At 23.6% G+C, this 25,724-nt stretch overlaps 2 protein-coding genes and 1 long non-coding RNA gene across 5 annotated transcripts; 2 read left to right on the forward strand and 1 right to left on the reverse strand.

The window, feature by feature from the left end:
- Positions 1-4: 4 nt before the first annotated feature.
- LOC127291393 (short-chain dehydrogenase/reductase family 16C member 6-like) lies at positions 5-11,226 on the reverse strand. The gene is made up of 7 exons (XM_051320515.1): positions 10,640-11,226; positions 5,835-5,959; positions 4,154-4,264; positions 2,577-2,738; positions 1,351-1,433; positions 1,044-1,160; positions 5-953 (listed from the first exon to the last, which is right to left on the reverse strand). The coding sequence occupies exons 1-7, from the start codon at positions 10,866-10,868 to the stop codon at positions 764-766; spliced, it is 1,017 nt and encodes a 338-aa protein (XP_051176472.1). The 5' UTR covers positions 10,869-11,226; the 3' UTR covers positions 5-763.
- Positions 11,227-11,435: 209 nt separating this feature from the next.
- LOC127291400 (uncharacterized) lies at positions 11,436-15,953 on the forward strand. 2 transcript variants are annotated; one of them, XR_007844598.1, is made up of 4 exons: positions 11,436-11,506; positions 11,876-12,113; positions 12,698-12,954; positions 15,669-15,953. It is a non-coding gene; the product is annotated as an uncharacterized LOC127291400 (long non-coding RNA). The 2 variants fall into 2 exon arrangements; XR_007844597.1 differs by lacking the exon at positions 11,436-11,506 and adding an exon at positions 11,522-11,764.
- A 10-nt stretch (positions 15,954-15,963) lies between these two features.
- LOC127291387 (estradiol 17-beta-dehydrogenase 11-like) lies at positions 15,964-25,664 on the forward strand. 2 transcript variants are annotated; one of them, XM_051320501.1, is made up of 12 exons: positions 15,964-16,187; positions 16,895-16,971; positions 17,153-17,241; positions 18,130-18,314; positions 21,327-21,664; positions 22,422-22,669; positions 24,295-24,419; positions 24,550-24,660; positions 24,845-25,006; positions 25,155-25,237; positions 25,321-25,437; positions 25,523-25,664. In XM_051320501.1, the coding sequence occupies exons 6-12, from the start codon at positions 22,426-22,428 to the stop codon at positions 25,662-25,664; spliced, it is 984 nt and encodes a 327-aa protein (XP_051176458.1). In that variant the 5' UTR covers positions 15,964-16,187; positions 16,895-16,971; positions 17,153-17,241; positions 18,130-18,314; positions 21,327-21,664; positions 22,422-22,425. The 2 variants fall into 2 exon arrangements, with proteins under 2 accessions (XP_051176458.1, XP_051176447.1); XM_051320490.1 differs by having other exon boundaries at positions 21,327-21,567.
- Positions 25,665-25,724: the final 60 nt, after the last annotated feature.

Here is a 25,724-nt window from a genome sequence, read left to right on the forward strand (position 1 = left end):
ACAATTGATAATTTTTTTTTTTTTTATTCTAAAAATACAATCTTACAATAAGAATCTGAATTATTTCGAATAATCTTAAAATCTATAGGATCGTTAATAATAAAGAATCGCTCAGCGATTTTTAAAGGCAAGTGTAATGGCACTAGGCCTGACATTTCTTTCAATGGCAATTGAAATAAAATTTACAAATTTACAATTAAGTCACAATGTTCAATCCATGAACTGTATTTTTTAAATAAAAAAGGGACTAAATATTCTTAAAATTAAAAAAGAGTAAAAATGATATGATTTTATGGTCCCGTTGACTATACAATAATTTATAGTTTTTTTTTTCTAATAAATTTAATTAGAAATAGATAAAATATCTAGTTTTTTTTCTAAGAAATTAATATTCTCTGTTTTTAAAATGGAAGACCATTTTGTGAACGTTTGCTAAACTTACATAACAGTTTCAGAAAAAATGAAACTGCCCGGAATTTCGATAAATTATTTCTCCTGATCAAAGTTCAAGAAATCGAAGCAAATTTTTTTTTTTTTATACATTTGTGCTACTTTTTTTTCCCCTCCATTTCTTCTCTCATCATATAGATGAACACCTTTGATTCACAGTTCTATTGAATGAATACTCGCGAAAGCGTGAGTTTTGTTCACGTTATTTTTCGCTTGCTTCCTTCCTGCTAAATTTAGCATTTTAAATTATTTAAACTCTTGCAATTTTTCATAATTCTTTTTTTCGAGACGAAGAACATTTTATTGGTAAATCCTAGGGTTTTCGTTCGGAACTAGAAATACGTCTAGTCAATTGTTGATGTAATGCAGATCCATTTTGATCTTTGGTAGGCTCATTTGGTACTTCCAATTTTTCTGATAGAACAACGGGGGTTTTTTTTCCTGGACTAACATCTCTTACAAGACCTCGGAGAAACATACTGGCACATGTCCATGGGAACATCCTGTGGCAAAAATTAAGAAAATAATATTACAATTTTCTGACAATATTTAAAAAGAATTTTTTGAAAATATATATAAAAAAATTTATTTACCATTTAATCGCTAACATTAATTGCAGATAACCCGGAAGAATTGCAAATTTTTCATTACATCTCATTGCTTTGATGACACTGTCAGCCACTTCGTTTGGACTCAATGTCGGTACAAACCTAAAAAAATAATTTTATTATGTCGTAATATAAAAATAATTCAAAAATTATGTTTTATTTTTAAAAATACTGAAATTTTTTTTCCAAAAAAGCTTAATAGACTTAAATACCTCTAATTATTATCAAATTCTCAGTTAATTATTTATTTATAATTACAATTAGAAAATAATTGATTATTATTTTTTTTTACCTCGAAAGAACTTCTTCGAACATTCCTGTACTGCGAATAAAGTAGGGACATACTACGGTGGTATTAATATTGTAGCCTTCAGCCTGCAATCAACATTAATTTTATGTGCACGGAATAAATAAACTCGTAAAAAAAAGGTTATAATCTTCGTCATTCACAAAACATTTCATATATAATAAACACTGTTTAGTTTCTAAAATTTTAACTCTAATTATCGGCAAATTTTTTATTCATTCTCGTATAATTGAACTATTTAATTATTTACCATTGTATTTACTTTTAATTAAAAATGTAAGAAATAAAAAAAATAGATAATAGTTACAAAAAATTTATACAAAAAAAATGATTTTTAAATTAATTATTTTACTCTAATTTTCAAAATATAAATTAAAAAAGTTTCTCAAACTTGAAAAAGAAAGATTTAAAATCCCAGAGAATTTGAATCGTTTGATGGCAAATCGAAATATTGCGCAAAATTCAACGATCGTAAATAAAAAGAAAAAAAAATACCTAAATATATTCGTTGGCGTCTAAATTGTCGAATTTTATTTTATTTAAGTAATTGCAAAACACTACTGTCATAAGTGTCAATTGGTATACGTAAATAAAAGAGAATGCAGATTTTATATTCTCGAACGTCTCAAATCGTTTATAGCCAAGATCAAAATTCATTACTGTGAAACCTGTAATGCGAAGTTTATTGCAAGATGTAAAAAAAAAAATTAAGGATTTCATCACTCACCAAGACAACCTTCGATTATCAAATATGCCGTTAGATACTTATATTACAAATTATAGTTTTTTCCCCCCCCTTTTTTTATGCAATTTAACAAATTCAACAAGAATTCAATGATCACTTCTTTTTCAAATAAAAAAAAAAAATTACTTAAAATTTTGCAATTTTTTATTACTTCTTAATTTACCTATTGATTACACACATCATATACCATAAATTATTTATAGTTAGTGTATACAAATTAAATTTAATATATTGGTATGTACTTAACCGGTTTTTAAGTTAATGAACTTTATATTAATTTGAAAATAATTGTTATTAAAATATTTCTAAACATCTAATTAAAATTATTATTAAATTCAACAAAAAAGAAGCGGTAAATTTCTTCTAATAGTGAAATATTATTATATTAGAGGAAAAAATATTATTTTAATTGAAAAAAATAAGAATATTTTTTTAATTATAATAGTTGGAAAAATGAATTACTTACTTCAAGCTCAATCCTAAGAGCTTCATCGAAACCGACTGCAGCGAATTTCGATGTACAATAATCTACTAATTTAGAAACTCCTACGTGTCCTGCTAAACTTGCTATACTGACTATGTGGCCTTTATTTTCTTCTAACATTTCTGGTAGAAAGGCCTTCACTGTCTGTAACAATAAAAAAAAAAAATTGTAAATTATCAAAAAATTTTCAATTTTAATATAAGAATAATTCTAAAAAAAAAAATTATTCAATTGCTAAAATTAATATAAAATTTGAATTAAAATAAATTCGTAATTTCTTCTTTGAAGTCGATTAATGTCAAAGGAATTAAGAATTTTAATTCAAAAACTACAAAAGTGTGCTAATTAAAAAGAATGAAATATCAATTAAACATCCGTATGTGAATGATTAAAAAAAATAAGAAACAATATTCAAGACGCAGGAAATTAAAGAGAGAAAATAAAATAAAAAAAATTTCAAATCTCCTCAAGTGTTAAAGGTGAACTCGTGACTTGTAAAAGAGACTGTTGGCGAGATCCTCTCGAAATGACCATGACATTGAAATACGAAAGATTCATGGATCGTTGCCGTTCAGTGAATCGCTGTTAAACCAGGTCAATTACACCTGTATTATCATTGGCATTATTTCTATCATTAAGTAAACTTTATAACTCAATTTCGTTGAAATTCATTTAGTTTTACAATTTTTATTCTATTTTCAATTTATAATTTTAATTTTTTTTTTTAATTTATTATGTTTTTATTCAAATAAATTTGAAATTTAAATAAATTTTTGTCTTTTTTTTTTGTAAACAATTTTTAATTTTTTTCCGAAAAAAAATAGAAAATAAAAATTCTTTGATTTTCGACTGAATTTTTTTTTTTTTGTTATGATTGACATTTTGATCTAATAATTTTTCTCTATTCGCGCAATAGTTTTGCAAATGATATGACGATAGAAACGAGTGATCCGACCGGTTTATACACCTGACCAACGGCAACATATCAGAGAAATAAGAGGCATAGGGCTCATAAAGTACCTCTCACTGCAAATTCCTTGACTGAATTCACATAGTCCTTGCAATTTAGTATATATTTTCTTAATAAATTTCTTTTTTTTTTTTTTAATTTGCCCTTGCAGTGACAAAAAAAAAGTGTAACATGTTTACCAAAATAAATGAATGGAAAATTTCCTTACTCACAAATATTCGAATCGATTAACTTAATCGTTTTTATCCTTTTTAGTAGTCGTGAAATTATAACGAAAAAAAAAAAAAATCTTGTTTACGAAATTGATGGAAAATTTCGTTACTCCAAATATATAATAAAAATCAAATCAATTGCTTCATACTTATGGTATATGGTGAGAGAAATATTTAAAATCACAGTTAAATCTATCTAATAAGATTAGATTCGAGAGAACAAACTTTCAGCATTAAGAAATCGTGTTCTTTGTGCACATGCTTTTGTAATTCTAATTCTGTTTAATGAAATTTTCAATTGGAAAGTCTTTGCCGCATCAGTGAGAAATTAAATGGCAATATGATTTTCTAGAGTAAATTTTTTTTTTCCTCCTTACCCAAAAATGACTCATAATATTCACGTCCATTGTTCGTATTATCATTTTATCGGGAGTGTCCAAGAATTTCTGTCCACTAACTATTCCAGCATTATTTACAAGAATTGACACCTGAAAAATAAACAAAATTATTATTTTAATAAACAAAATAAATTGTATAAAAATGTTTAAAAATAATTTTTTTGTAATATTTTAAAAAAAATAGAGAAACAATTTTTTTAAGGGGCAAAGCAGAAAAAATAATTTTTTTCTTTCAAGAATAAAAATGTCTATTGCAATTTTTTTTTTTTCCATAAACATGTGATGTTCTTCAGTCTTCTAAAACAGGTCGAGCATGCCACATATCAGAAACATAGGTATTGCAATCTTATGGCGTAATGTGGACTTTCATAATGCCATCCCCTCTTGTGATTGCCTTTACAGAATGACTCGACAAGCAACACAAGTATATATAGGCAGAGATATAATAGACAAAACTTTTTTTTTTTTTTTTTTTGCAGTAAGTCATTTTAAAGTCCTTAGCGAAGTTTCTAAACGATTCATGATTGTCGTAGTAAAATATATTCTATAATGATGATAATAATAATAATTGTCTAGACCTTCTCTCAAGTTCAACGGCATTATTAATAAAAAATAAAAAAAAAAAAAAAACTCATGAAATTGACGTTAATTTCACTTGAGATGAACTTTTCATTTGAAAATTACGGTCAAGTTGACTTTAATTTATTCATTTCTTAATTTTTAAATTTCTTTTTTTTAATCTTAATTAATTTTTTTCATAGACATTTTCAAAATAAAATAAAAGACATTTTTCTTGGTAAATTTTCAAATCGACCAGAAGTTTTTTGCAAATAAAAAAAAGTTTTCTCCCATACAGTCATTTTTTTTAAATATTACGTAATTTGAATAGTTTTTACAAAGAAAAATTTTGAGTTTGAGAAAGTAGTAAAAAAAAAAAAAAAAAAATTGAACGCAAAAAAAGAAACATCCCGTAAGAAATGTAGGCTAAACGGTAAATGCCGGAGTCAGATGCAAAAAAAAAAACCGGCTTCGTTGGCCGAAATCCGGCCGACACATTGACAGCTCTGATTATAAACTATCCTTTCTATTTTTTTTTTTTGAACATTTAATAGGTACCTGATACACCTATTCGGAAGAAATATTTTTTTAATAATCTCCTATTTTGTTGAAATCACAGTTTATTAATAATTAATTAAATTTTGAATTTTTAAAAAAATGAAAATTTCAATTAATAAAATAAGTATAAGAAATATAATAAATTATAAATGATTCTTTACATCATTAAATTATATAAAGAATCATTTAATAACTAATTATATAAATAATTTCTCGAATCATTTAGAATAAAAATCCAGTGAATTGCACTATTTACTAGAAGAACAAAAAATATTAATTCTTTTGCTTATTAATGAATGAATTATACTTGCTTCTGTTTTTTCTTAATTTATCCTTTTTTTCGGATGTATAACAACTGTGAACTCATCAACTACAAATTATTCATTTAAAAAATTTCTCATTTCATTCAAGTCATGGTTTTATAATTATCCGAGCATAGAAATCAACCGAGTGAAAAATTAAAGGAACTAATTTAAATTAATACCCAAAAAAAAGGAAAATTTTTTTTTTTTGAAAATTGTCGATAATTTTTTGTTTTACTTACTCTTCCGATTTCTTTTCTCAGAATTGACGCTTTTTTGTAAACGTCTTCACGATCACAGAGGTCACAGAGATACCCGTAACAAGTTCCACCAGAAGCTTGTACCAATTTCACCGTTTCATCGATACCTAGAAAAGAAAAAAAAAACAAAATTCAAATTTCCAATTTATTAATTCAGATTAAATTTCTCATCATTAAATTTTTTTAAAAAAAATTAGTTATTTATCGAAAAGTATTTTTTTTTTAAATCGCAAACTTGTTTTTATTATTTAAGCATAAATTTTTGATTAATTGTATGTAAACAGAAAAAAAAAATTTTAATACAGAAAAAAAATGGAATAATATATGAAATTTTAATTATTCTACTTTAAAATTAATAAAACACTTTGCAAAATAATGATCTTATTATTAATCATTATTTTGCAAAATAGAATGAAACAAAAAAAAAATTTAATTGGATTTTTTCATGTACGATTTTTTATACGAGTGTAAATAAATTGTATATATATATATATAGTGTCCTTTTTTACAAGGTGGAATAAGACACAAGTGTCATGACTGCATATATGCGTGATACTTTCCTTGAGAAACATTATGCGAGAGAGGATTTATTAGTCAGACTTTAAGTAGTAGTGAACCTCGTTAAGACAGACGTGTAAATGGTCGGTATACATATATCACTATAATACAAAAATATGCCAACATTCTGTCAGCATTAGGCCAGATTTTGACCCCACTTTATTATTTAATTTTTTTTTTTCAGTGAAATTTACAAAACTATCGCAATTAACAGTTATATAAAATTCCTGAATTAAAAAAAAAATTAAATTAAAAAAAAATTATTATAATTTTCATAAATATTTATTTTTATCTCCTAAATTTTTTTAAAAATAATTTTTTATTAGAGAAAATTTCTGCTCTATAATTTTTTTTTTAAATTTACTATTTCAAGTGATAAATTTATCTTTTAATTACTTGTATATTATTTTTTATCGAAATTATTATTTTAGCAAATTTATTTTTTTTTGCTTACTATAAAATTATAACATTTAGTTCTTGTGAAAAGTGAAATATTTTTGTTATACAATTTTTTTGAATGCAGCAATTAAAAGTGTTAAATGTTGCATGAACGTAGTGATAATTGTTTCAAATTAAAGAATAATCGACTAGAATTATTTTTTTTACACACATATGTTGTAAGTAATATAAAGTGAAAGTAAATATCGTGTAACATATCAGTTTCTTTTGCACAAGGATGCTTCAAAAATATATAGTTGAGAAAAAAAAATAGTAACTTCATCATAATCACGATTACGATATCTGTAATCGCGTGCGCTCATTTTTTGTGTTGCGTGATGCGAATTTTTGTTTGTTCTTTTTCCGTTTTTTTTTTTTTTTTTAAAGGAAGAAAGTGTGGTACCTATTAGTGCCATTTTTGCTTTCTTCCTTCCGTCAAATTTCTAGTTTCAAGTGCATATGTGACGTTCCATGAAAAAAGGGACCTTAGCTGCAAAAAAATGAAAATTGAGTTTTTGATATCAGTCGATAGATCTTGAGTTGCTCTTTCAGATACAAAAGTTAAAAATTGTACTTTTCTATTTAGTTTTTTTGTTATAAAGCATTAATCATGACCATGTTAATCGCGTTCCAGCACGGACTACAGAAACCATCCCCACCACTTCTACACTAGTATACTTGTCGTAAGCGTGAGCTGTAGGAACGATGTAGTAGTAAGGTGGTGGGGCTGATTTTCGATGGAGGGTCTCAACCAATCAGGGACGCTCTACTTTAAATACCTTTTCTGGAAAATGCGTCTATTGCAGCTAAGGTCCCTTTCCTCATGGAACGTCACATATATAGAAAGTTTGAGTCTGCCAAAATGTGATCTCATTTTTTTTTCACATCCAGAAATTTTTTTTTATCGCTGTTTCAATCAAGAAGTAAATATCGTTTTTTTTTTTTAATTCGAAAAAATGTTTCTTTTAACTCATTTTTTTTTACTGTCTGTATTTATTTATATTTGTAAACAATATTAATAAAAATGGAACAAAATGGTTTTTTCTAGTATGTTTCAAAACCTTGAAAAGGATAAAACCGGCTTTACTGCTGTTTAGCGCATACAGCAAACAAGGGACTTGTTTCTGATCAAACCGTTAGTCAACTGTTTCTCTCCAGTTGTGATTTCCCTTTTTTTCATTGTTTTAACACTATGTTTATAATATCATTGAGAATAATATATTGTTATAATCAATAACAGTTTCATTATGATTACATCATATTTTTATTTTTGTTTGCTGTAGAAAAAAAAAATATATTGTTTTTTGAAAATAATAAATTTTTTATTTTAAATTTGATATAATTTAATTTGATAATTAATTTTTTTTCATGAATATTTGAAAGATGAAAACGTGTATCAGAATATTTTTGCGATTTTCCAAATACGATATTTAATTGTATATATGGTTATTAAAATTCTGTACACATAGATCGAATCGCCCGTGAACTCATACGGCCATTAAAGGTTAAATAGTCTCGCTTAAGGAATTTTCCTCATTTAACAAATGTACCTGTAACAATATTTAACATATCAAATTATTTAGTCAAATTTTTCATAATTTTAATTATCATCATAATTGAATGAATTTATCGAAAAAAATTTATTTATCAACAAAATTGTAAATTTGTGTGATAAATTATTATTACAGATGTTATATATTTTTTTTTTTGAAATTTATGGGTCTTATGCAATTTAGATACAAAGATAATTATGTAATTTTCGATTGCGATAACGTAATTGGCAAATTTGCTATATGGCCGTAAATTCATATTAAGAAATCTATATTTTCTTGATAACAGTTTTGTTTTCACAAAATATAATATATATATCTAATATATAATAATGTTTCATTATTAATATCAAAAAAGGAGCGTGTATTACAGTAGCTGATTGCCTTTCATATAAATAATAACCAATTCACAGTGTAAAATATCATTTTACAAATGTAATAAAATACATCTTTCGCAAAAAAAAAAAAAAAATCAACTTTTTCACAATAATTTATCGTTTCGAGAAATCATTTTAGTCAATTCTATGAAAGTTTGTTGATTTATAAAGGACAACATGTATTAGCTAAATGAAATTTCCAACCGGATTATAATCATGAATTTATAAATAGATTATAAATCTGTAACAATATGACTTAATGAATTTCAAAACAATTTTTGATAAGAACGAGAGAAGTTTATAAACTTTAACTAGAACAACTATTAATAAATTATTATTAAATGAATAATATTTAACATTATTAATAATTTATTTACACAAAAAAAAATGATTTTCATAATAAAAAATATTTCATTTTTGAAAATTCATTAAAATTTGAAATTTAGATCATAGAATATTTTTAATGAACAAAAAATTTTTTACAATAGACAATAAAAGAAAGTTACAATAAAAATATTGTTGAATAGGTTTTACCGAATAATAAAAAAAAAATCTACGAAAATCATAAAACGATATTTTCTGCATTAAAAATAATAATTTAGTTTCTATTTCAAGGTTTCACTTTTATGGTATTATTTTACGTTTGAATGACAATGCCAAGCTTCATAGATCATAAAAAAAAGGAACATTGACTTTTCGCAAAGTGAAACTCTTGAATGAATTGTATTAAAATATATATATATATATATATAGAAAGATATCATTGTTTACGCCCATTTAGAAATTAAACCAGAAGCGGTCCAATTATCGTAAAGATCGTAAAAGTCAGTCACGAAGGTGTGCTAATAATTTCACAAGCTTTTACATCTTTATGCGCGAATATATTATTACATCCACACACAATCATCTTTATTGTCCGTATAGAAAGAATTTTTTTTCTTAAAATCCATTCATTAAATCTTCAATAAATTGCATAAGAGACAAAAACAAAAATAACAACACTGAAAATGTTTTATTCAAATTTTTTTCTATACTAATAATAATTTTTGATAGAATTCCCAAAATCTAATCTCTGATTTTTAGGAAAAAAAATAATTTATTAGTTTTTGATCTAAAAAAAAAATTTTTAAATGTCAAAAATAGAGAATAAAATTTTATTTTATAAAGCAAAAGATTTCGACTATTATGAATTATTAATTAAAAATTCTTTTTAATATTTGCATATTTTTATATTTTTTTGCCATATATTATAATGACCTAACATAATACAAAAATTATTAATTAATCTTAGAAATTGACCATGAATCTAAATATTGCTGGCTTTTTGCTTATATATATAAATATTTCTTTATGGTCAGTAGACTAGGCTATAAACTATAAATTACATTATTTCAGTCAAGCTTGACTGTAAAACCAATGCAAAATCCTTTCATCATAAACCAGAATGAAAACATTTCAAGCAGTGAAACGCATAAACAGTTATTTATTCCAATAATTAGTAATATTTCTTTAGTTTAACGAGATTTTTTTTTAAAAAAGTCTATATTAATTTACAATAAAAGGGAAATTATTTAAAAATATATATTTGAAAAATAACGATAGAAAAATGTAATAAAAATACTAAAATTCATTAATTTAAATAAAAAAAAAAACAATATAATTACTTTTAATTTAAAGGACAATAAAACGTAATGTAAACATTTCGATTATATTCTACGAATTTTTTTTTTCGATATCAACCTTGAATTTAGTTTTTTTTTTATTTATTTCTGTATTATTTAAATTTAGATTGCTTTTTTTTTTGCTGAGATATTTTTTTATCAAAACAATAATAAAAGTCTAGTAAAAGGAAAAAAAAAAATACCTTGTTTATTGATGTCCCAAACAACAACAATAGCACCAAGATTAGCCAAGCGAAGAGAAAGTAATCGTCCAAGTCCACCGCCACCACCAGTAATAAGTGCAATTTCGCCGGAAACACTTTTCATTCTATATTTTAATGGTATAAACATCCGGACCAAACTCTCAACAATAGCTACTGCCGAAAGTAGAAGAAATCCAATTACATCGCCGGTAGATTTTATAAACGACATTGTTGTCTTCTCCAAAACTCCAGTAAAGCACGTGCGTTTGTTATTATTATTGTATCTTAACGGTTTACTAATCGGCGAAATAACCGACACACCACAATAATATTCAAAACCGCATAGCGCCTTTTTTAAAAAAAAAAAACAACTTTCAATCTCCAGCAGCAATGTCAAATGGAATTTTGAGGTTAGATTTACACGCCGAGGGTGTTTCTTCTTCAATATTTGTTGGAGGGTGGAACCGGCTCGACGATATACCCTCGGCTTTGGCCGAAGTCGTCCGAACGTGTTCCACGTGCAATTGATAACACTATTTTTCACGCGGTCATTCACTTCTATTAATTGTCTCAACTTTTTGGAATCTGTCCTGTAAAACAAAAAGAAAAGTTAGTTAAAAGTACAAATTTTCTTTAAACGAATTGTATAAAAATAAACTGTTTCTATTATATTATATATATATATGTTAATATATATATATATATATATATATATGTTAATTATTATTTCTTTGTTACATTTTAGTTTTAAAAACAATAACAACACTTCTTTTATTTTTAACTATGACAGTTGAATGCGGAAGTGCGGCCATTTTGAAATTTTGGATTTTTTTCGAACCTCTTCTGATTGGCTGGTAATATTTCCGGGTAAATTACAAACCAATTAAAAGCATTCTTTTCGATTAATATCGATTATTTTTTATTGCAATCATGTTAGGTTAGTTTATCAGTTTGACGTTTGACGGTTAACTATTTTGCAGTTATTTTTTTTTCTCAACTAAAACCTATTTTACAGTCAGAAAATAAGATCTTGATTAATTAAAGTGATCATATTTAAAATAATTTGATATATTAATATTATTTCTGATAAACTTATGTCAATTTTGTACTAATTGACTGCAACAGGTTATCTACTCATTGGAAAAATCACTTTTAATAGCAATCCTGTTTAAGATATCAATTTTTTAATCATAAACCGAATATTTCTTATCATTAATATAATTTTTTTTTTTTTAGGATAATCACTTGTCTTTATAAAATTTGGACCTTAAACTCGTGTGTTTGCTAAACAGAGACACTTTCTAGCAGTTCTCAAATGTCACTTTCATTTTCTGCAACGTGAATTTTTATATTACATAAAATAACGTTCTCAGATTTAAATAATACACGTTTAGTTCTTCTCGAGCTTGACTTTTATAACACACTGAAGCATATATCAAATTAGCAAATCGGACTTTATTCTACATCATAAAAGGTAAATTTAAAATCGAATTTTAATATAATGTGAAAAAATTAATTAAAAATTCTAATGAACAGATTAATTATTATTCATAATAATTCAGTGTTATAATGAAATTTTAAATTTAATATTTCCTTTATTCTAGTAATTGAAAATCTACTTAAATTTTTTTTTACTGTATTTTATTATAAATCAATGAAAGTAAAGTATGAAATGATTGTGTGAACAAATGTTGACACAGCTCTTCTATTTACTATTGCAAAGAACATGCATGCTTCATATGTAATTTAAATTCAAATACTTTCTTTGTAAATCTTTTTTTTTTTATTGCTGTTATTTTCTTTCACTGAATCGAGAGTCAATATTTTTTAAAACTAATTTTTTTCAGAAAATAAATAATTTTCTATGAGAATCTAAATTTTAATTAAATTATTAATTAAACTCTCCTTGTATTAAGAGTCAAGTGAATGAGATTTTTTTAATAAACATTACATTGATTTATAAATAAAACAGGAGTGGTGAATGAAAGTCGATTCAAGCGCAACAATCGCAAGTTTGATTTTATCTCAATATAGGAAATCTGATATATATACTTTTAGTTTCAGAAATAATTTGCATCACAGAATTTATTGAATCGAATTCATTAGACTATCGTGATTTCAAAAATAATGCATAATATCCACGAAAATATATTGAGGTTTCTATCATGGATTTTTTTGCAATAACATGAAATTCATTTTTTAATTAACGATCACCGTATGGGACAATAAGAAAATAAATTTGTAACAATGCTTGTAAAAATATGGATTGATTAGATTGTTTTATTCAATAAATCTTCAGGATAATCATGCAGAAGGTATAATTTATAATTTAAGAAAAAAAAAAACTTTTAGGGGAAAAAAATATTGTCATGCTGATAGTCATATTCACCAACTGTTACATTCACATTAATGAGGTTATTATGAAAGCTTAATGAGCGGATGGAAATTATTACAATCGCAAAATTCTCTTATTTGAAAATTGTGATAATTGTTCAATCAACTTTTTTCTTGTGAAATAACATTCCAATGAAATAATAATTTTGATGGATTTATTTTTTTTTTGTATTTAATAGAAGTTCATTTGAATTCGTATGTGGATTTTTTTTGTGTGATTATTATAAATGTACAAATTAGAGCCAGAGGAAACTTGTTAGTTCAAAAAAATTATTTAATTTCGTTAAAATTGCGGCGGAAATTACATTATAGCCCACAATCTCCATTTCAATCATAGAAATAGAAAAAGCAGCCAGTCTGACGAGTTTTTTTTTTACTACTGAAATTTGTACACTATCTTGCACCAGGCGCTTTGGCAATGGTCCCGCGCTAATTGTTTTAATATCCTATATTTTCTGTTTATGTAGATTATTTTAATACATTGCTACTTATGTGTCCGTTTTATTGCAATAATTTCAAAATTGCAATATCAAAACACTTTTTTTTTATTTCTTAGTACAATGAGTGTTAAATTAATTTTGTTTTACCTTTTATGTTCTATTTTTTTGGTAATTTTTTGACTAATATTTTTATTTATTTATTTTTTTTTTAAATAAGAAATTAATTTATTTTTATTAAAAATCATTGTTGAATAATTAATTTTATTTTTGATAAATTTTTAAAGTGTCTATAAATATTAGTTAAAGAGAACAGGTTCTTATTAATTCTGAAAGAGTAATAATTAGCGTAACAAGTGAGATAAAGTCAAAAAATATTAAATATTCGATCGTAAAACAAAATCTATTAATTATATTTAAAAATAGAATATAAAACGATTTCCGCGTGTTTTATATTACTTGGACTTGGGACATGTATATTTTACACGTCAATCATATTTTTTGACGAATACTTTAAATTATTGCATGCAATTTCGAGGACCAGATTCTTATATATATATATAGAGATAAATATTAGTTTGTTGCATGAATACACTATAATAAGTGTAATAATAGTTGAACAGAGAAAAATCTAGTGAAAGTAAAAAGGTACTGGTTGAATATGTTCGCGACGGGTTGAATACGTAATGAATTTATAAGAATTTCGCGGAATCACCACGTGTTATTTTTTTTCCCCTCTTTATTAATGAATAATTAAAAATTTTTTTTTTAATTTTCATATTTTTGGTTTCTTTTGATATTAAAAAAAATATGTACCACTTAAATAAATATTTTCCTTCTTAAATTCAAATTTCTCAAAGGGTTGGATACTTTTTTTTTTTGGTTTCTTGAATTAATTTTTTTTTTTGTTATTAAAAAAAATTCTTCATTTTTAGATGAAAAAATGATTGCAATGAAATAAGTAAAAATTTACATACAAGTATTTTTTTTTTTATATAAATACGCTTTCTGGGATTGCAAAATAATGAACAATTTAGAAAAGAAATTTTATTTTGAAACATTAGCAATATTTTAAAACGTCTAACATTTATCATTGTGAGATTATTAAAATCGCTTAAATGTTAAATGTAGGAAAGTAATGTTCACTTAAAGGTGATTTGAAAAAATTTCTATGTAATTTTTTAATCAATTTTTTTTTTATTTACATATATTTGCCACAAAATGCATTCGTTATAATGTAATGTGAACACCATAAGAAATTGCAAAGCATAAGCGATAAGATTTAATTCGTTCCGTATGTCGTATATTTAACATTTGAAAGCCAACACAAATGATCGATCTATTCAATTTATACAATAAATTTTTCTTTTACATCTATACTGAATTCCTGTGAGTAAATATAGAATTTGATCATTACCAACAAAATGTTTATATAATAAAAACAAGAATTCTTTTTTTTCAAATTTTGCTGAAAAAAAATCGATAACTTTTTAAATTGAATTAAAAAATTTATTTTCTTTTCTTAAATTACATTTATTTTGGTTAAATTAAAATTAATGTTTCAAAGCAAAAGAAAAGTTTTAATTAAAAAAAAAATAAATAATTTAATTTGAATAAAATTAAGACCCAATTAATAAATAATTACAGAACATCAGAATACTGGGGACAAAATTTGTTTTGTTTTTACTTTTATTAATTTGTATAATTGAGATTAAAGATCAATATTGTAAAAAGAAGTTTAATTACTCAACATCAATGTGTGAACAGTAATAAAGGAATGTCATTAATTAGAAAAAATAAATAAATAAAAAAAGTGACAAAAGAAATTCAATGTTATAGTATTTATAGATCAATGAATGTTTTTTATTTACTATATTATATACTATCAGTATTAATTCACTTAGCGATACATTTATTTTGATATTTCTTTATTTCTCTTATTGATTTTTAATGTCAAAAGTTATCGATTAATTAATAAATGGAATTGTGTCAACCCAAGTAAAAAAAAAATATTGTTGACTATCGTGTTCTACAATAAAATACATAATTTTTTTATAATTAATCAATTCAATATTTTTAATTTTTTAAATTCTAATTTGAAATAATTAGAATTACTGTATAAATAATTTTTTTCACTTAATATTCAAGTGTAAATATTTTCAGAATGTAACTAATATCTGGTCTATTTGCAATTTCAGGATTAAAATGACAAGGTTGACTAATTATTCCGTTTAATAAGCATAAGTATTAAATTGGAATTTGTCCTGAATATACATAGAAATCTCTTATTTATCCGACACATAGAAAACCTGATTACATCTGTTATTTAAAATGATAGTGTCAACAAATATTTTTCCTTTTTTCGAAAAACAGTTTTTTTTTTGGATCACTTTTACCATTCGTCAACGTAAAATAATAATAAAAAAAAGGAAATGGAAAAAAAGGAGAAAAATGAAATTTGAAATTTAGATGCGAATGAGGATACATACGTGAATTAAAAAGGATCGAAGAAGAAGAAGAAGAGAGAGAGATAACTCCTATCGTCACTGAAGTTGATGGTGCACTGTCTTTGAATGACTGAACCGAAAGGAGCTAGAGTCTCAAGAACACGTTCACCTCACTAGGATTCCGAGCACTGAAGCTATCTATATTACTTTATTGCAACTAATCGCAAACACATGCATGTCTACTCAAAGGATTACTTACAAATATTATAGGTATATACATATACCTGTATATCGTTACATTAAATATAGTTACAAAAAAATGAAAAAAAACTCTTCAGACAACTATTTAGAATTTCAAATCTAAAATGATAAAAAGGACATTTTTAGATACTAAATTCAACTTATTTTTTTACTCTTAAAAATTCAACACATTTTTTCTCATAAATTTTTGTTGAATTTATTTTTTATTTACACAAGAATTAATAATATTTTTTTGCAAATAATCTAAATTAGAAAATATTAAATATTTAAAAATTAATTTCAATTAAAATAATTAATTGTAGATTAATATTATTAGAAAAATAAATAAATTTTTCAACTAACGAAAGTAATTTCAAGTGCAACTTATATATAATATATATATTCCTTTCAAGCGAGGAATATTAAAATTGAACTTGTCTGACTGTAACTTAATATTTCTACTTTAAATTTTCATCTGACCACCACTTCCTACGCCTAGTTGAAATGACTTTTATTACAGTTCTTATAACTATAACACTATTTATACCTCTTAAATTTTACATGTATTTAAAAAAATTACCTTAAGGAATTCACATCAAAAACTATTTGCAAATATTTACAATCATAATTAAATACTGAAACTGATATCCAATTGCCTAGTTAACTGAAAAAAAAGATTTTTTTAGCAATAATAATTTAATTAAATATTTAAATAAAATTTTCTTCTTATGTTTCAGGTAATGGGAAAAATTGAGAATTTTTTGATAAAAAATACCAGCAAAATATTATTTTGCTGAAAAAAATGGATTTCCATGTAAGTTTCATTTTTTTTTTACTACAATTATTTACATTTTTTTTTATCATCACATAATATTTTATACTAAAATTTGTGATAAAAAATGTTTTATGTTTTAAATTACTTTGACAACTATTAAAATTTACAACTTGACTAAAATAATATCGTAAAATTAAAAAAAAAGTCTTTTAATTTTTAGATCCATGATATGAAGGAGTATTAAAAAAAAATGAGATTCATTCCTGTAGATTAAAAATGTGGGTGACAAAAAGAAAGAAGAGAAAAAAGGTTTGAGAAACTTGTTTATTTTTAATGTAACAGGTTTTTGTATAACAGATATTCTTTCTCTCTTTCTCTCTCTCTCTCTCTCTCTTATCTCTATCAAATATCCTGAAAACCCTTATTTTAAGTTCCGATTGAGATCAATGCCAAACTAAACTTGGCCTTCATTCAGTGCACTGTCTCTTAATCAAATGCATACATTTAAGAAACATTCTCTTGCACTATTACCTGAACGCCCTTCACCTGCTTCATCATAATATTTCAATTGCATCTTTTTATCAAAAGTATTATTTTTTTTCATTCTACAATCTTTCGTCAATTTTTTCATTAAGTTATTATATAATAATTGAAGTTATAATAATTCTATTCGATGTAAACAATTTATAGAATTGAAATTTAAAGAAAATTTACACTGAAATCCAAAGTTGGATACGTAAAATTTTTTTTACTAGTTTGTCAACTGTTCAAATTAAATTAAATATTGAGAAACTATGTTATCGGTCAATTTTTATTTCGCTAAAAATTTTTTACTAGAAATGGAAGGTTGTTTTCTTTCATCATCATCAGATTGCAATACAATGTAAATAAGGATTTTAAAGCCAATTAAAATGATCTGACTTGTTGTGAAATTCCTTATAGATACACAACACATTTATTATATATATATATAGTTATTTCATTTTAAAAAAATAAGGGAAAAATATTTTTTTTCCCCGCTATAGATCTTTTTATATAAAAACAAGTTTTACATTTTACGATACTAGTAGAAATAGTTTTTTTTTAAGAATTGCAAAATATAATAAATCTATCAAATTTAAAATAAATCAATAAAATGAAGAGATTTAGAAAAATTCGAAAAAAAATTATTAATTTCTATTTTTTAATATTTTTTAGAAGAAGAAATCTTCGCAAATAATTGCATGAGGAATTCTGGTGTCCTTGAACTAGAAGTGTGTTACAGGATAGTTCTGCAATAGTGCAAAATGGATGCACTTTTATGATCATACAAACGATGCCAATCGATATTAAATCACGAAACCGGTTTACTTCCTTATACATTTAATACAATTTTCTTACAAGTACGTATTCTATTTATAATAATTACAATTAAACTAGAAAAAAATTAATAATAACAAACAATTTCAAATGAAACTAGAAAGGCCAAAAGGTAAAGTACATTATACGAGAAAAAGCTTATAATTTTCAATTTTCCAAATTCTTAAAGTTAATTTTCTTCATTGTTGATTAATTTATGTTTGAATAATTTAAAATTTAATTTTTTTCTCTAATTAATTTTTCCAATATTTTCATTTTAATTACAATATTATTGAACACTTTTTTTTTTATAAATTCATTCAAGTGTCGTGCATATAATTGCACAAGATTTCATTGAATAAAGAAAAAATTGATAAATTCTCATTTTTCTTCAACTAATCAATTTTTTAATTAAAAGAATAATTCAACAAAAAATTAATAGAATTTCGCTTACGAACATATTGAAAGTGGATAAAATTGAAACCGCGAAAAGTCTTTTTTATTTTATTAGCAATTTAGTTAAGATTAGGGCTTTCTGTTTATGTGAATAGTTTTTTAAGGACATAACCCTCATGTAAAGGAGGCAATGCGCCTTTAATCACATTATGTAAAATAAAATAAATAAAAATAATTCAACAAAAAAAGGATGTTTAAAAAAACAATTTTTTAATAAATGTAAAGTATTCTGTTTTTTACATTAAAATTTTTTGTCATTACTGTAATGTGTTTGCAAAATAATAAAATTCAAATCAAATAGAAGATAAACAATAAAAATGTAAAATATTAAAAAAAAAATTATTTTCAAAAAAATTCTTCTTCGAATAAGAATAATTCAGAATCGGTGAAAGTCACTGATGACCGACTGTGAAATTATTCGCATAAACAGTTTCGCACTTTGCGCAACAGATTGCTCTCTCAGATAATTTGATAATTTTTTTTTTAATTTTTAAAAAAGATCATAAAAAATAATGCAGTACTTATATCATTAAAACCTTTTTTTTTTTTTTTGAAAATTACAATTCTTTTTTTCAGTAATTTTCTGAATTACTTACAAATTTGTCAATGTGAAGAAAAGAGTAAAAATTAAAAAAACAAAATAAAATTAATTAAAAGTATCTTTAATTTAAAAAAATATTCTAAAATATTTTTATTCTGAAATAATATTTCTTTACGCATTGCATAAAAAATTGAAAAAAAAGGAATTGGAAAATTGATAAATTATTTGGCATTTCTTAACAATTTTGTACATTATTATAACTAAATTATGTATTGCACTTGATGCAAATTTACATAAACTTATAATATGTGATCTTGTGCAATATCCATAGAATATGGGAAAAAAATTCAACTTATATCTAATAGATTCAAAGGTTGATTTTAACAGCATTCACAAATTATAATTAATCATAATTTGAAATCAAACAAATCGTGCATTATGTCACATTAAGATATCTAAAAAAAAATGTTTATTATAAAAGCAAAAGTTACGATAAAGTTGAAATAGATTCTTTAGATAATATATAATCAAGATACTTAAATCAAGCACTTATCAATGATTTATTATTTTATTCGAATATAATTTGTTTGCTTTAATTATTTTTTACTTATATAAAAGAGAAAAATTGACAAAATCAGGAAAATGTTAGGTGGAAAAAATTTATATAAGAATTCAACTAATTTTCCTCTTTTTTAAAAAAAATCCAAAAAAAAGTCAATGATCTATTTTAAATAATCAATAATCAAGTTCCTTGCAGTCTAGAGAGATGGAGTCACTTTCTCAATTATTCTTGATGAAGAATCTGCTTTTTCAAAGGAAGGAAATTTTATTTTCTACAGCCAACAAATGAGTAAAATTAAAATTAATTAATGATTCCTTTTTTTTTTGTTTTATATATTTATTTTTTTAATAAATAAATTTTTTTTAAATAAATAATTTAAATATTTAAAACTAAAATTATCAAATAAATGTTAATTTTTATTAAAACTTTAAAACAAAAAAAAAATTTGGTAAATTTTTATATTTAGAAATTTTCTTTTTTTTAAATTTATTATTTGGCACTATTGTGGCATAACGAAGTTGAAGAAATGCTTTAGACATAGGGTCATGATAATTTCTAAAACCACAAGCATCATTGTATTGACATACGTGATCATAACTCATCGTTATTGCATTCGCAATATGTAAATAATTTTCGCATTAGTAAAGTACAAGTTTGTTTTGCTATAGAAAAAAATTCATACCTTTGGAGAAGCAGTTTTCTTTAAACATGTTAAATGTAAAAAAATTGAATTTTTAAAATATTTAAAAAAACTTCTAATACATAACTGAATAATTTTCTTATTTAAAAATTGAAATTTTCGGTATAATTAATTAAAAATAATTTAATGCTGTGAGCATTTGGATAAAAACATAAAGATTATTTAAAGTTCATTTATAACTTACTTAGTATTCAAGTGATCAATTTGCTTACAGGAAATATGAGCATAAATTTATTTTTATTGAATACCTTCTTGTATAAACATTTTTTCTTTTTGCCTTCGGGTTTTAGTTCTGCCTAAAGGCAATTTTATATAACTTTATTTATAATTTTCTTAAATTAATCAAAAATTAATTTTTGCTTTAATGAATAATTTGAAATTTTGTTCCTATAATTTGTAAAATAGAAAAAATATAGAATTAAATAAAAATTTTATCTCATTGAATCAGATAAGTGAATTAATGTTCCGTTTGATTCTCATTACAATAAAAATTTAGCAAATAAATTGTGAATCGACCTCAATTTGTGACTATTTTATTCTGCAAAGACGAAAATAGGTTGAGATATTTCTCCATAGAATATTTCATAACTTTCCCATAAATAAATTTTCACTTTGATTTTAAATTTCATTATTTTTTGTTTAAATTTTTTAATTTTGAATATTTGTTTTTATAATTATTGACGTGTTCAATTAGAAGATGTCTAAATTTGCAAGTAGGCGAAAAAGAGTGGATTCATATATATATAAAAGTTAAGAGAAGGGATTGCATTTTCCTATAGAAATAACGATACTTTCAGGTTTCACTTGTTGATGCATAGGATCTATGTTTGAATCGCGTGTACCAGTAAGTTTTGCTGACTTCAGATTTCGAGAGCCTCCACTTCTATATAGATTCGCACAGAGAAGGACTATAGTAAGTTTCGCTAGTACATGAGCTCGATCGTACAGAGAAGTAATATGCCTCGCAATTCGAATTGTGAACTTGTGTGGGAAAGAGTGGTTCCAACATCCTCAGGACATTCTCTTAAACTCAGTGAGGTACTCACTTTCTATCTTCGTAGAAGACAACGATCATAACAGAGAATTCAAAAAGAAAAAAAAAAAAAAAAAAAAAAAAAAAAAAAGTGAATTTTCGGTAGGACACGTTCTGAAATTAAACACAAAATTTAATAAAAATTACACTCATTTGAATATTCCTAGACAAAATATAATTGAATTTGCACTGGGACAAATGTTTTATTTCAACAAAAATTTGAAATTAAAAAACGAAAATTTTTGAATTAAAAGTTTTCCATTTGGAATTGAAACAAAATTAAATTAATTTTTATATAATTTTTAATTACAAAAAAATTTTAAATCCATGTATACTCGAAAACTAGTAAATTTAAAGCCTTAAAAAATTTGAATTTCAAAATTCAAAATAAGAATCTTCAAAATATTTAGCGTCTGTAAAATCATTGAAAATGTACAAAAAAAAAAAAATTCTTAGAACCTTACAATTTAAACGCAAATTTATTATTTATAACTTTCACCGTATACTATGTATTAATTTAATTAAAACGTATGTATATTGAAACAAGTTAAAATGAAATTTGCATATTAAAATGTAACATGATCTAGTTGATTTATTGGAGCAAACAATTTTATTTTTGTCCTTTTGTCATATCCGGAATTAGACTCGGAGATTATAAAATTTTGTTATATCGACAAAAAAAAAAATACCTTTTCTTTTTGATATTTTTATATTTAAAAAAAAACCATTTTCAATGAAAAAATGAAAATTTCTTTTTTTAAGAACTTCGAAAAAAATTATATTTATATTTAACGATATAAAGAGAAACACTGAAAGTTAAATTTATAAATTTGATAATAATGGAAGTTTGTTTTTTCAGATATATGAAAATGGATATCAAAACTTTATTAAGTATGATATACGATTTGTTAATAGTCACCGGAATGGCAATAGTGTATATAATGGAAGCAATGATTTTAACATTAATTCCAAGACGTTATCGTGGAAAAAATATAAAAGGAGAAGTGGCACTTGTTACTGGAGGAGCAGGTGGCATTGGAAAATTAATTGCTAATAAATTAGCCAATCTTGGTTGCAATGTAGTAATCTGGGATATTAACAAAATTGGTATGTAATGTAAAATTAAAGATTTTTCACATTTTCATTCTATTTAATTTAAGTTTTTTAAATTCCACTGGGGAAAAAAAGTGACAAAAGTTAATTAAATAATAAGAGACGCAATTATCATTTAATTAGTTAATTAATTATTTTAATTACTCTCCTATAAGATTTGAATTTTATTTTTTTTTCAAATGAAAAAAATTAACAAAGTTAAAAAAAAATTTCTCTTATAATTTCAACTATTAATTAAATTTCAATGAAATTGAGACAATTTATTAAATATTCTTTAATTGTATATAATAATTCGAGTATTTCTAGTAATAATAATGTAACAATATATAAATGAGTGGAAATTATGTTAAAATGGGACTAAGTGAAAGCTCATTTACCTCTGGGAAAATAATAAGTCTGTAAAGAAACGGTCAACAATAATAATAGAAAAAAAGTGTTATCTTCAAGAAAACTTTCTGAAGAAAAGAAAAAAAAAGAGAGATTTTTTTTTAACTTTAATCCACTTTCTTCAAAAGTCTTTGTAAAAAACGAAAAAAAATTCATATTTTTCCTTTTCTATTTCGCAATTTTTAATTTGAAGATATAATTTCAATTGTGAGAAAAAATTATTTTATTGTTTTTATCTTCATATAAAGATTCATAATAATTTATATTTCATATGATAATAAATTTAAGTGATATAATTTAATAGATATAAAAAATTTATTATTTTTAAATGCGGGAAAAAAAATTTATATATACTGCAATAATTGACAAAAAAATTTATCATATTTGAAATAACTGATTTCTAGTTCGTTGATCAGTGATAATTACAAAAGAACACTGAAGAAAGACATTAGCAAATATTTTCTCAAGATTTTATATACACTTTTAAAACTAATTCTGACTAAGTTGATATTACTGTTAAATAAATTATAAAAAAAAGAAATTTATAAATTAAAAAAAAAAAAATTAAAGTAAAAAAGTTTTTTAAGATTTAGAAAAAAATAAATTTAAACTTTCACACATTTTAAAAAGAAGAAAAATGGAAATCATAAGTTTAAAAATCTCTCAACGTTTGTCTATGAATTCTGAGTAAATTTTGAGAAAGTGGGTGTCAAACTTAAGTTAAATAAATTTAATGATTTATTGAGAAAAAAAAAATGTTACTCTCGCGTTAATTCAACAGAACCAAGAAATGCAAATTTATGTAATTACTAAAATAAACATAAATTTTTAATTGCAGTAATAATAAAAAAATAAAGTAAAGTTAGATAAAAAGAAAATGAGTTTAAACTAAAAATTTTTTGAATAAAATTTTGATTTATAATTATTTTTTTTATATTATTTTTTATTCACGCTTTGACAGATATTTTTTTTATAACTATGTAGTTTTATTTATCAATAATCTTAATTGGAATGTAAACAGAATAATAATTCTTTTTTATGAAACAAAGGTGAGAGCATAAAAATCAACAATTATAATTAATGATACATCCAAATTCATATTAAAAATTTATTGTCACCTTCCGGTTATAGAATATGCGCATCTTTTTGTCATATTTTTTTCAAATTAAATTTAAATTTCGTTTTATAAAATTAAATTTCAAATATATATAAAAAAATAATAATTTTTATAGGTATTGAAGAAACTGTGAAAGAAATAAGACAAAATGGAGGAAAATGTTGGGGATATTATTGTGACATTGCTGATAGAGAGGCAGTTTACAGAACTGCAAAATTAGTCCAAGTCGACGTTGGCAATGTAAGTTATATAGATAAATAAATAGACAAAAATTTCTAACATTAAGCAATTTTTACAAAAAAAAAAAAGAAACCAAAATCTTTAAACAAAAACAAAATAATATTTATTAAATTTTTTTTTTGCAAATTAGGTAACAATATTAATCAATAATGCTGGATATATTTACGGGGATACATTTTTGCAAATTCCTGATGACGAAATTGAAAAAACATTTAAAGTTAATATTTTATCACATTATTGGGTGAGTAATTTTTTTTAATAAATTGAAAAATACATATATAAATTATTATTAAGCAATTGTTAATGTTAATTTATTATTTAGTTCATTTTATTAATTTGTTGTATTATTTTGCAAATTAAATAAAAAAAAAATTTACTTTTTCTCTCAAAAGAAATAGAAATATTAATAAAAATATTATATTCAGATCACAAAAAGCTTTTTGAAGGACATGATGAAAGATAATCATGGTCACATTGTCACGATTGCCAGTGTCGCAGGATTATTGGGAACTTACAATTGTACTGATTATTCTGCAACGAAATTTGCAACTATTGGTTTTCACGAAAGTTTATTCACTGAATTAAAGGTAAAATTTGCTTACTTTTTTTTTTTTGAATCACTATTATTTAAATAATATATTTTAATTTATTTTAATTTATTTGAAATTTTGAAATTTAATAATTTCTATTTTTAATTAATATCAATTTAATTATATATGTTTAATTTAATTTCAGTCACATGGTTACAATGGAATACAAGCTACCTTGGTGTGTCCATATTTTATAAATACCGGAATGTTTCCCGGAGTGAAACCAAAGTAAAAAAAAAAATTATTTCTCTCCTTTTTTTTCTTAAATTAATAAAATAAGAATATAATTAAATTTGTGTTAAAATTTTCAGACTAATGAATAGCTTAGAACCAGATTATGTTGCCAATGAAGTTGTATCTGGAATTTTAACGAATCGTGTGTTAATAACACTTCCAGGTTTCATCAAATTATTCTTTCCTCTAAAAAGGTGAGTGAGCTGCTTATTTGAAAATACTTATCGAAAATTACAAAATAATTTCTCTTTAAGAAAAAAAAAAAATATTATTTTTTAGCATTTTGCCAGCAAAAATGTGTTGGGCAATGATGTATCATATTGCAAAAGGTCCACAAACAATGATGATGTTAAAAAGAAAGCATCCTCAATTATTAGAAACAAGATCTAATGGTATTTTAAAATCGAACAAAAGTGAATAATTGTGATATTCACAAACACACAAACTGTGCAGTATTTTTAAATAATATTTTCATTGAATT

The sequence above is a fragment of the Leptopilina boulardi genome, unplaced genomic scaffold (assembly GCF_019393585.1).
Source record: "Leptopilina boulardi isolate dan_hultmark-lab unplaced genomic scaffold, ZJU_Lbou_2.1 LbouV2_1, whole genome shotgun sequence".
NCBI lineage: Eukaryota > Metazoa > Arthropoda > Insecta > Hymenoptera > Figitidae > Leptopilina > Leptopilina boulardi.